The sequence below is a fragment of the Phoca vitulina genome, unplaced genomic scaffold, assembly GCF_004348235.1.
Source record: "Phoca vitulina isolate PV1807 unplaced genomic scaffold, GSC_HSeal_1.0 scaffold24, whole genome shotgun sequence".
Lineage (NCBI taxonomy): Eukaryota > Metazoa > Chordata > Mammalia > Carnivora > Phocidae > Phoca > Phoca vitulina.
This window is the reverse complement of record NW_022589727.1, coordinates 21,319,933-21,332,051: the sequence shown is the minus strand read 5'-3', so window position 1 is coordinate 21,332,051 and position 12,119 is coordinate 21,319,933. Positions and strand designations below refer to the sequence as shown.

The window sequence follows — 12,119 nt, the reverse complement described above, 5'->3', positions numbered from 1 at the left end:
TCCTCACCTAGAAGAAAACCTGCTGACATACCTGTGCTGCCACGTGTCCCCCTCTTCCACAACCACCAGACACAGGTCTTCAAGGCCTAGCTTCACAGAAAGGCAAAATGTGATTCTCAATAAATGTTAATGGACATATGAGAAAAAAATAATGGGCATATGAAGACTAATGTGAAGAAAACCACCGTAAAGGAAAAGAAATCAACAACCAAAACTAACACCTAAAGAACCAAGCTTAATGGAGGCAACTAATGAAAACTGTTTTGAGGTGTGGCATCCATTTTTTTCAACAGGGGTGAAGGTACACTAGTCTCATCTGTGGTTTTGCTTTCCCTGATTTTAGTCACCTGTGGCTAGCCTGCTGCCCAGAAGCAGATGATCTTCCTGATGAATCCTCAGAAGGTCAGTAGCCTAACACACTGCGAAAATGCCTAGTCATTCACCTCATGTCATCATGTAGACATTTTATCTCAGAGCATCACAAGAAGGGTGAGTACAGTACAAAAAGATTTTTTTGAGAGGCCACATTCACTTTTATTTGTATACTGATATAATTCTATTTTATTATTGTTAATCTTACTGTGCCTAACTTATAAATTAAACTTTATCATATGTATGTATAAAAAAACATAGTATATCTAAGGTTTGGTACTAAGTGTGGTTTCAGTCATCCACTGAGTGGGGGGAAGTCTTGGAATGTGTCCCCTGCTGATAAGAGGGGACAACTGTACTATGAAAAGAAAATTTGGAAATTCAAAACAGATGGAAAAAAATCCAACACCAAAGGAAAAAGAATTGGAGTGAGTAAAAGAAGAAACACAGTTGGAGATCAAATCTGAGTTGGATTATTAAGCCAAAGAACATACCCAGGATTCAGTACAAAAGAACAGAGTCAAAAAGTTTTTTTTTCCCAGGGGTGGATAATAGATTCAGAAGATGAATTATCAATCCAATTAAGCTCCAGATGAAGAAAACAAAAGAATGAAGAGGAAGAACTAATGAAAGAAATACAGAAAGATTTTCCAGAGGAATATATTGCTTCTGGTTGAAAGGATCCCTCAGTTGTAGAACAGAATTAATTTTTAAATTAATCCTAAACACAAATAGTGACATTTTAAAGCCATTAGGAGAAAATCCAAACTTTTTCTTGAGGGTGTTAAAACCCCACCCAGCTTATTCTTTAAAGAACAGGACTTAGGGACACCTGTGTGGCTCGGCTGAGCATCCAACTCGATTTCAGCTCAGGTCATGATCTCAGGGCTGTGAGATGGAGCCCCATGTCCAGCTCCACGCCCAAGGTGTAGCTTGCTTAAGATTTTCCCTCCCTCTGCCCTTCTGGCACTCCTCTCTTCCTCTCAAAAAAAAAAAAAAGAATGGGACTTAACACTAAAGTATTAATTTGAACTAAGACTTTTATATAATAAAACCAGCATTCAAATCCAAAAGAAAAGGGCATCTTCAGAATACAAAGTACTCAGAATTTATTAACCAGGCCACAGATCCATTCTGAAAAAGTGAATTGAGCATATATTCCAGCCACACACAAAAGTGGGTAGAGCAGGGCAAGGAAAAAGGCTATTTCACATTAACATTTGAATTTCAGACTTCTCTTGGAAAATGAGAACATAAAGCAATCCAGGGCTCTAGTTCCCACTGGACCACTATAAGCTGGAACTGGCTACTGCTTTCAAAGAGTAAAGGCCCTTGGGCGCCTGGGTGGCTCAGTTGGTTAAGCGACTGCCTTCCGCTCAGGTCATGATCCTGGAGTCCCAGGATTGAGTCCCGCATCGGGCTTCCTGCTCAGCAGGAAGTCTGCTTCTCCCTCTTACCCTCCTCCCTCTCATATGCTCTCTCTCTCTCTCATTCTCGCTCTCTCAAATAAATAAATAAAATCTTTAAAAAAAAAAAAAAGAGTAAAGGCCCTTAACTGCAGTCCCAGTGGCCTATTGCTTCACTTAAACGTTAAGCCTAAGGAATTCATCCAGCAGGGTTATATGCATCCTTAAGGAGCAGAGGTGTCCTGGGCATCCCTGAAAATATCCCTGCCAGACCCACATAAACACAAATCGATAGAATAACGTCTGTAGCAGTGCTTCCCAAACATTTATTCTTCAAAGCATGCCCCAAAAGTAGGAACTAAAATGGTGTGTGCTGTACTTCAAAGCAAAGGATCAATGTGCCTTCTAATCCATAGCTTTCACCAAGTTCCCTCTTAAACAGTCCCTGCAGTCCAGAGGACAGAGCCCAGGATTTGCAGCCGGATCACTCTGCCACTTACCTAACTAGCTGTGTAGCCTCGAGCCAGTCACTTAATCTCTCTGAATCTCATTTCTACACCACCTTGCAGAGCTGGACGGATAAGAGGTAATGTATTTAAACCACTCCGCCTCAGAAGGGGTGTAATAAAGGGTGACTTGCTTCTTAATTTATCGGGTAACAAACGGGCTGAGGTCACTTAGACACCTAGGATTTTCTAACGTCTCCCCAGGCTGCGCCGGCATTGACTTGCGTCAAGAGTGGAGCCCGTGGCCCAACCGTGCTATTGGGCGACCGAACTTTGTTCAGACCCCGCTCCTTCCTCTTGGACGCCGCGCCGGGGAAAGTTACTTCTCGAGTTTCCCGTCCGGGCGGGGCACGGTCTTGCCAAAACGCCGACGCAGCGCGGGACACCCCTCCCCCCCTCCCCCCAGTCCCGGGTCCTCCGCGACCCGCAGCGAATCCGCGCGAGGGCGGTGCGGGCCAGCACGGGGTTGCAGACGCGGCGGGAACGGCCAGAGCGTCCCGGGGAGCCGGGATCCTGGCCCGCCACTCGGGTCCGGTCAAGTTCTGGTGCGCGGCCGCGCGGCCAATCAGCGCCTGCGGGGCCGGGCCCCGCCCCTCCCGCGGCGCACAGTGTCCGAAGCCGAATTGGCGGCTCGGGAAGCTCCGGGTGCGCGGCGACATGGTGCGCGGCAGGATCTGCAGACTCTTGGTGCGCGACGTGCGCTTCCCCACATCGCTGGGGGGCCACGGCTCCGACGCCATGGTAAGCGCTGAGCGACAGCCGGGTGCTTCTTCCCGCGGACGTCCAGGCCCATGTATGCGCAGGGAGTCCAGCGGGTCGCGGAGGTTCCCCACTTTGGAACCGTTGCTTTTGCAAAGGGGGTAGGCCGGGAGGGGAAAGGGAATAAAAGTAACCCGAAACTCTCCACAACTCCTGGGCTTTTTTTTTTTTTCCTTTCCTTATTTTTTCTTTGTTGACGTTTTATACTTCTGTTGTTACATTTATGATTCGCATTTTGCTGGAAATGGTAGAATGCGTAATAAGCAACAACAGCGTAATGCTCTTGTTGGATCCCCACCCACGAAACCCTAGAACACATACTGACTTCTGCACTGAAACCTTGGTGGGGTTCGTGGTGGTGGGCCTGGGTGTTTTGGGTGATGATCCTGCCCCCTCCACAACTTGCTGTGTGACCTAGAGAAGACGCCAACCTCTCTGGGCATCTTGGGCCCATCTATGAAATGGAGTCACACTCTGGCTGGGAAAGCAGACAAACAAGCTCGTAGTAATTCTGGGGCATGTGAGGGGGGCTGTCATGAAATTACCTGAAAACACTGTTAGAAGGGATTTGTCACTGTTGAGAGTTATGCAAATACCAGTCTTTGGAGATGTAAAGGCACAGCCTTCTACCTAAATACTGAAGGGCGTGTTTGCTTATTGATAGTGTTTGGAGGGACACTCTCCATCCCTACCACGGTCTAGTGCAGTTGTTCCCAAACACAGGAAGGAGTTCTATACTGGGTCTCCCCGAGGGCTGACACCCACTGGATTCTCATTGCCCTCAGTCCACAGAGGAGAAAAATAAAATTGCCTGGGTCTGTAAGGAATGCAGGGAAGTGAGAAACATCCATGTTAGGATGATGGTTACCTGTTATCTGTGTGGAGGGAGGGGAATGAGTACCAGAGGACTCTAATTCGCCCTCTAATGTTGTGCTTCCTAAGTGGGTGGAGGGCACGCTGATATCATTACATTACCTATGCTGTTTGTGAACTTGAAATATTTTTTTTAGAAATAGGTCTCTCGTAAAAAAAAAAAAATGCTAACTAGGGCGCCTGAGTGGCTCAGTCGTTAAGCGTCTGCCTTCGGCTCAGGTCATGATCCCAGGGTCCTGGGATGGAGCCCCGCATCAGGCTCCCTGCTCAGCGGGAAGCCTGTTTCTCCCTCTCCCACTCCCCCTGCTTGTGTTCCCTCTCTCGCTGTCTCTCTCTGTCAAAAAAATGAAATACATAAATCTTTAAAAAAAAATGCTGACTAAACAAAGTTATTATGTTTAAATGTCCTTTAGTCTGAGATTAAGTTACTCCCGCTTTTTAAAATCTTTGTGTTCCTTCTTATATTATGTTAAATGACTTAAAAAAAAAAAACACCCAGTTGGCAATCCTTTGTGGATCTCCAAAGAAGTGTTTGAAATTTCATTGGCTTGTAAAATTCAAACACTTGAACTAATGCAACCACTTTGCCCCTCTGATGTGTAGCAGCTGTGGGTTAAACCGCTCACTCTCTTAAGCTTTGGTTTTCCTTTTTTTTTCCATTTTTAATTTTAAATTCAGTTAATTAACATATAATGTATTACTGGTTTCAGAGGTCAAGGTCAGTGACTCATCAGTTGCATATAGCACCCAGTGTTCATTACATGTGCCCTCCTTAATGTCCATCAGCCAGTTACCACTTCCCCCACCCCCTGCCCTCCAGCAACCCTCAGTTTATTTCCTATGATTAAGAGTCTTATGGTGGGGCACCTGGGTGGCTCAGTCATTAAGTGTCTGCCTTTGGCTCATGTCATGATTGGTCCTGGGATGGAGCCCCGCATCAGGCTCCCTGATCTGTGGGAAGCCTGCTTCTCCCTCTCCCACTCCCCCTGCTTGTGTTCCCTCTCTTGCTGTGTCTCTATCTGTCAAATAAATAAATAAAATCTTAAAAAAAAAAAAGTCTCTTATGGTTTGTCTCCCTCTCTGGTTTCATCTTGTTTTATTTTTTTCCTCTCTGCCCCTATGATCCTATGTTTTGTTTCTTAAATTACACACATCAGTGAGCTCATATGATAATTCTTTCTCTGATTGACTTATTTCGCTTAGCATAATAGCCTCTAGTTCTATCTACTTTATCCATTCATCTGTCAATGGACATCACGGCTCTTTCCAAGGCCTCAGTTTTCTTATCGGTGACATGGGTATAATAATATCTGCTTCATGTAATAAATGAGATGCCCATCAGGTGCCTAAATACAGAGAAAGCCATCAAAAAGTATTGTCTGTAATTACTATTTACATATGAGGAAACTGAAGTAGAAGGGGCTCTGGCCTAGATTTTTCTCTGCTTTGAATTTGTGAAGTGTTAAAGTAGCCCGGTTTTAAGTAGAATAATTTTAAGAAATGGAATTTGTCTCTGGGCCTAAGTTGTTTATGACCTCAGGGTCAAGAGAGGTTCTCTGATACCTGTATTGCAAACTCATAAATACTTAAGTATTTATCTTCCAGAGATATGGGGTGTGTTGTGTGCTGATTCTCATGTGCCTTCTTAATAGAATGTGCTACTTTGCAGTTCTGGGTGGTATTGCTTCCCAAACCCTCATGACATGCTGAACTCAGCAATTCAGCTCTGTTCAGCACTTAGAAGCAGAGGAGGCTTCCTGATCAGAAGCAGGATATTTTCATGAAGGAGCCCTGAAACTGCCCCCAAATCTGTTAAAAGTAAAGGATTCAGCTGTGATTTTTTTTTATCGGCCTTTTAGGAAACATGGAGCGCTCAGGCCTGTACTTATAAATTGCTTGCTTGTTGAGGCACTCATCAAGGTTCCAGAGAGCGCCAGGGCTGTCGGCTCATAGCCCAGCTCCAGCTGACACCCTCCCCCCACCACCACCACTTCCCAGCCAGTCATACTTTCCCTCTCCTTTCCCCATTGTCTGCTGAGCTCCCAGGAGTGGCTGTGCTCCCAGACCACTCTCTCCCTCCTCTGGCTCCCATTCCCGCACCCCCAGCAGTTAGAAAACTGCCCACTGCATCACGGAGAAGACTGAAGACAAATGCACGGTGGGCCCCATCTCCACCCATCGGCCTCCAAACCAACCCTCTCATGTTTCCCTTTATTCTGTGAGTCCTATCCTCCCAGACGAATCTATTCTGTGTCCCCATCCCCACCCTTCTTGACTGACGAGGCCCCCATTCTCATCCCCTCCATCTCCAGTATTTTCTTCCTCAGTCTCTTTTCCCAGTGGTTCCTTTTCTATCCCATAGAGACAGGGATTCCCACTTTGGAATCACCTTTCCTTGACCCTAACATCTCTCTTCTTCCTTTGTGTCTGCTCCTTCCCCACCAAAGACTAAATTACTGGTTCATCCCTGTTGCCTCCAACCTTTACGCTTACTTCCTCCTTCATCTGAAATCTTCTGTCTCCTTCCTTCTCTTGGGATTGACTGTTTTTTCTGCTTCCAGGGTCCTTTCTCCGGGGCTGCGGGTCACGTTGTCAGCTGCCTCCTGCCATCACTTCTACACCCTAAGTGACTTCGGCTGCTTCCTTACTGGCCTCCTTCTTCCCTCTGCAGGGCTCAGGCCCCAAGGGCCCTCCTGTCTCACGGTTTGCTCCCAGTAAGACCCCCTCTGTGTGTACAGCTTCAGTCCTCACTGGAAAGCTCCCCATCCTCAACCAACCAGCTCAGATTCTATTTTCATCATAAAGTCTCCTCCAGCTTCAAATGCATTCCGCTCATAGTGCTCTCTGCCTGGCTTCCATAGTTTGTATCTCTCCCAGAGACTTACCATGTCCTGCCTCTTCTATTAGAGTTTCTATAACCATGGCTTCTAAACTATAACTTTCTCTCTTTTTTTTAAAGATTTTATTTATTTATTTGAGAGAGAGAGAGAGTGAGAGAGAGAGCACGAGAGAGGGGGGAGGTCAGAGGGAGAAGTAGGCTTCCTGCTCAGGGACTCGATCCTGGGACTCCAGGATCATGACCTGAGCCGAAGGCAGTCGCTTAACCAGCTGAGCCACCCAGGCTCCCATAACTTTCTCTTTATTTATTTATTTATTTATTTTATTTTTTATTTTTTATTTTTTTTTAAAGATTTTATTTATTTGACAGAGAGAGACAGCGAGAGAGGGAACACAAGCAGGGGGAGTGGGAGAGGGAGAAGCAGGCTTCCTGCTGAGCAGAGAGCCCGATGCAGAGCTCAATCCCAAGACCCTGGGATCATGACCTGAGCCGAAGGCAGACGCTTAACGACTGAGCCACCCAGGTGCCCCACTTTCTCTTTTTTTAAAGATTTTATTTATTTGAGAGAAAGAGAGCATGAGCAGGAGGAACAGCAGAGAGAGAAGGACAAGCAAGCTCCCCACTGAGCAGGGAGCCCGACGCAGGGCTTGATTCCAGGACCGGGGATCATGACCTGAGCTGAAGGCAGATGCCCAACCGACTGAGCCACCCAGGCGCCCCTAAACTCTAACTTCCTTAAGGGCAGACGTGTCTGTGCCCCCTCAGCAACCTGCACAACCTCTGATACGCAGCTGGTGCCCAGCAACCCTTCACACCAAATGCTCTCCACTAGGCTTTGGTGCCAGACAAAGGCCTCTGTGTGCCTCCTCCCCTTCCCTGAGCACAGGGATTTAAATTCTGCTTCTTTAAACTCAGTTTCCAGGGCGCCTGGGTGCCTCAGTTGGTTGAGGATCTGCCTTCGGCTCAGGTCATGATCCTGGGGTCCTGGGATAGAACCTCACGTGGGGCTCCCTGCTCAGCGGAGAGTCTGCTTCTCTCCCTCCGCCCCTCCCCACCCCCAGCTCATGCTGTCTCTCTCTCACCTGCTCTCTCTCAAATAAATATAATCTTTAAAAAAATAAACTCGGTTTCCTTATCTGTCAGATAGGGATAATAGCACCTACTTTATAATATTGTTGTGAGGATTAAATTAAATCAAGTAGCTTTTAAAATAGTTTTTCAGAGCAACAAATACTGTGTAGTAATAATAATAACAATAAAAACAATTGTCACCGCCCTATGCAAAAATACATCAATAGTTGCATCCTACATTCCTTATTGATGCATTCAGATCTTCTGCCTGGCTTTTGGGGGTCTCCGTTATCTGCCCCCACACCACCTATCCAGTCTTGTCTTCATTCACTTGCCACCCCGGTGGCCCAGGGGCCTTTCACTTCTGTCTCACAAGGCTCGGGGTTTCCTAGGGCTCTCCCTTGCCCCTGCCTTCACTTGTCTCCTTGCCCCTCCTAGTGTCTCAGTACCCTGCTTCCTCTTTCCTTGCTCCCTTGCTCTTCCTGGGGACTTCTCACACAGTAGTTCTCACCTGCTCCTTCTCCCTACTGAGGGGAAATTTCTGGAGACAGACTGGTTTTTTCACTTCTGCATCCCCCATATCAACAGGTAGTGTTGAGTTTCATCATAGTCGGTCAGTAAACACTTACCAAAATACCATTTGATAGTAGCAAGTTTTAAAGAAGAACAAAACAAAAAGCGGGCTAATTTGTCCTTAAGTTTTAATTCTTTGTTTCCGCCCAGCAATCTCTGAACCAGCGCCGTTGTCTTTTTAGCCCTGCTACACACTGCAGCGAAGATAAGTCCAGTTTTCTGTGAGGCGTTCTGAAGGCTTGGCCGCTTCCATTTGAGGCTGCTTGTGAATACAGCTCTGTTCAGAGAGCTGGCAGAGGTAGCTTAGGCAAAAACTCCTGGATTAAAATCTGAGCTGATCATCAGAGGAGGCCTAATGGCAAACTGGCACTGAAAATATGCATTGCCCTTGTTGAAATGATATGAATCTGTCAGGCGGACTTTCCCTTTGTCCATTCAGAACTCCTCCATTTTTGGGGGGCACACCCAGGCTTGCATCAGATTCGAGCTCCTCTTGAACGTCCCCTGTTGCGTTTTCTAGTCTTATGTACTGAGGGGTACCTTTGGGTTTCTCATGTTTGTCTTGTGGGGCGGGGTGCGTTTCTCCTGCAGCACACAGACCCTGACTACTCGGCTGCCTATGTCGTCTTAGAGACCGATGCGGAAGACGGGCTCAAGGGGTACGGGCTTACCTTCACTCTGGGAAAAGGCACGGAAGTTGGTGAGTTGAACATTCTCGTTAAGGTTCCGGAATGCTTCGTTTTCACTTAGATTCCAGTTGTGACCTTACTTTTCTCTGTATTTACGCTGTTCAGGGTGAGTAAAGACAATGTTTCATGGTTTGTTATTTGTTTCATGGGAAGAAATGAAAAGGCGGCAGAACTCGGCCCTTCTCCTCCAGGGGTCAATGGACTGCGGGCATATCCGTGAATCTCGGCCTGTTTCTCTGCCTGAGCTAGGCGGGCGGCTGAGGGATATGACAAGGACAGATGGGCACTTGTGTAGCAAGGCTTATTGGGATGTGCACAGCGAGCCACTTGCTCTTCAAAGTACTGCACAGCGAGTGGTTTCAGGCCCACTGCTCCTCACGGTGGAAGGGCCTCTGGCTGCCCTGTTTCAGAGCTGGTATCTGGGCAAAGCAGGTTGTTCATTGAGCTATGAGTGCAGTTCTTCTCTCAGAATTGGAGAGAGCTCAGTGGGGGTCTTGAGGCCCCTCATTTTTTAGATAAGGAGACTGAGGCCCAGATAGCTGCTCAGCTAGCCACTCCCTGAAGTGCTTTCTTTCCACAACATTTTAAAAAAAGATTTTATTTATTTATTTGAGAGAAAGAGAGAGAACATAGAGGGAAAAGCAGGCTCCCCACTGAGCAGAGAGCCCGATGTGGGGCTAAATCCCAGGACCCTGAGATCATGACCTAAGCCGAAGGCAGAAGCTTAACCGACTGAGCCACCCAGGCACCCCTCTTTCCACATTTAAATACAAATTATTTGTTTGATTTTTGTTTTGAAATACTTAATCCATGTACAAGGTACAAAATTCAAGAAGTACAAAAGGTGACCTTTGCCAGATCAATTTCTATGGATCATTAGGGTCTGAAGCCAAATGATGACAGTTGAGGTGTGAGGATCTAAGAAGGAAGGAAACAGATTCTCTAAATTTGGTGGTGATGCAGTAGAACCTCTCCCGTGGATATTTGCACTGTCAGCTCTCCCTAAGATGTAAAATAGAAGTCTTGCCCCACTGAAAGATTTTAATATTGTCAAGCAGATGAAAGGTGAGTGTGCCCACGCACGCACGTGTGTATGTGCATATGTGTGTGTGTGAGGACAAGGGAACCTTTCTTGCACTTTAAGTGGATGCGAGGTGGCCACTATTCCACTCTTCACAGGGCTGGCCTTCAGTCGTGCCCTCAGCCAGTTCTGTAAGAGACTTCCCTTGAGCGCTCGCATATGTCAGGCACTGGAGAGATCCATTTTAGTGAGATAGAGAAAGGGGACAGAATCCTGCATACACGGAGAAGGAATGCACAAACTTCTCAGGGACGCAGCCATAGGAGAAAAGATCATGCAGTGTGAGAAGGACAGTTCTTTAAAAGCTGGTACAAGTTACACAGAAGTTTAGTTCATTGTCCAGGAGGGTCTTGGGCAGCTTCAGAACAGAGGTGAGCCTGTGAGATTAGTCTTGAAGATTATTCCTTGAAGCTAGGAATTTGCCAGGGAGCGGGAGGAGACTCGGCAACTATTCCCTGTCTCCCTCTCCATTAAGTCAACCATTTGCTGTTAATGTTTTCCGTAAGGTGGTGCCCGCTGACCACGACAGGTCTGTGAGCCGTGTGTCAGCTTCTCCTGCAACTTTGTCTCTGGTGGAAGTCGAGTACTTTATGAAGCCGCCTTCTCCATACTGCAGACCATATAGGGCGGCCCCCAAGCGTTGCGTAACACTCAGCAAGCTTACAAAATATGTTATGGGAAGGGCCATTGGAACCACTCTGTTAATAGCCGAGACTTTGAACTTTGCTGACTCCGGCTCGAGGTGGAGGGACCCTGTGTGCTCACTGAGACACAAGATAGGAGATAGGAGGCTCCTCTCCCTGGTTGCTGAGCTCTGTGCTCTGGGGCCTTGGCTGACCTGTCCCTCCTGCACTCCCATCCCCCAGCCGTCCTGATGGGCATCTCGGCCAGGCGTGAATCAATTTCCATCTCTCTACGCCTTTAATAAACGGCTCTTTTGCGGTGATGTAGTCGGCTTCCGCCTTTTGTCGACCACAACATGACAGAACCCATTTTAACTTTAACCTTGCTCCATATTTCAGGTAATTTACCACGGTCTCAATGTGTTACACGGCATTCACATTAACGTTGAAAAAAATTCCATTAGCTCATCACAGTTCTTCTGTGCCTTTGTCAGCCTACTTACCTGGTAGTTCATTCTTTTATGATCGGAAAAAAAAAAAAAATTAAGAAATAGTGGTTTCCTCATTACTGTGAAGGCAGTGCTAGTATGTGTGTGTGAGAAAGGGAGGGAGGGTTTTAGTTAATTTTTTAATAGATAGAATAAACCAATATAGTTTTTTTTTTTTTAATAGAGGAAAAAAAGATGAAGAAAGAAGAATTTCTAAAGAGACAAAAAGAGCTGTAAGGGTTCACACCAGCCCTCGGGCTCGGGCACCCATGGTCATTCATAGGCCTTATGGACGTGTCCTTCCTGGGCCAGGGGATCCCGAGGAGTTAGTCAGCAAGGCACTGCCTTCAATGGCCAGTTTTTTCCAGACGAAATCTCCCACCTGTGGCAGCAAAGCAAACCTGAAGTAGACTGTCCCATATAGTGGATGACCACCAGTACCCAAATTTCTGTCAAATGCACGAAATTTTAGTTAGTTTCTTGCAGTGCCCTCCTTTTGAGCAAGGACAGTCTACATACTCTAGATGAATATATTAGTGCTGCGTCTCTGGGAAGCTGTAAAAGAGGAGGTCATCCTCAACTTGTGTTAAATGCATTTGCCATGTGGGGCAAGCCGGAGGTGTGCTTCATCAGTGATTTCTGGCCACCATCTCATCAACGAGATGGAGGTTTTACTAGATAATAGTGTACCTCTCTGTGACTTGCTGACAGACTCTTCAGAGGTCTTTAATCTATGAGCACCAACCATTAAGGCGTGAGGAGGATTCTGTCTTCTCGCGGTTCTAGGGAATACATGTCTGAACTGGGATGATTCTATATCCCATTGACAAAAGCCCTAG

At 46.7% G+C, this 12,119-nt stretch overlaps 1 protein-coding gene across 3 annotated transcripts in view; it reads left to right on the top strand.

Annotated features, from left to right (window-relative positions):
• Window positions 1-2,902: 2,902 nt before the first annotated feature.
• Window positions 2,903-12,119, top strand: part of ENOSF1 (enolase superfamily member 1) — a 29,076-nt gene continuing 19,859 nt past the window's right edge. For 2 of the 3 annotated variants that reach the window (XM_032421333.1, XM_032421332.1), the window contains exons 1-2: window positions 2,903-3,025; window positions 8,991-9,099. In XM_032421333.1, the coding sequence (XP_032277224.1) occupies window positions 2,942-3,025; window positions 8,991-9,099 (193 nt within the window). In that variant the 5' untranslated portion in view covers window positions 2,903-2,941. The remainder of the gene's footprint in view (window positions 3,026-8,990; window positions 9,100-12,119) is intronic. The other variant, XM_032421334.1, reaches the window with a different exon arrangement.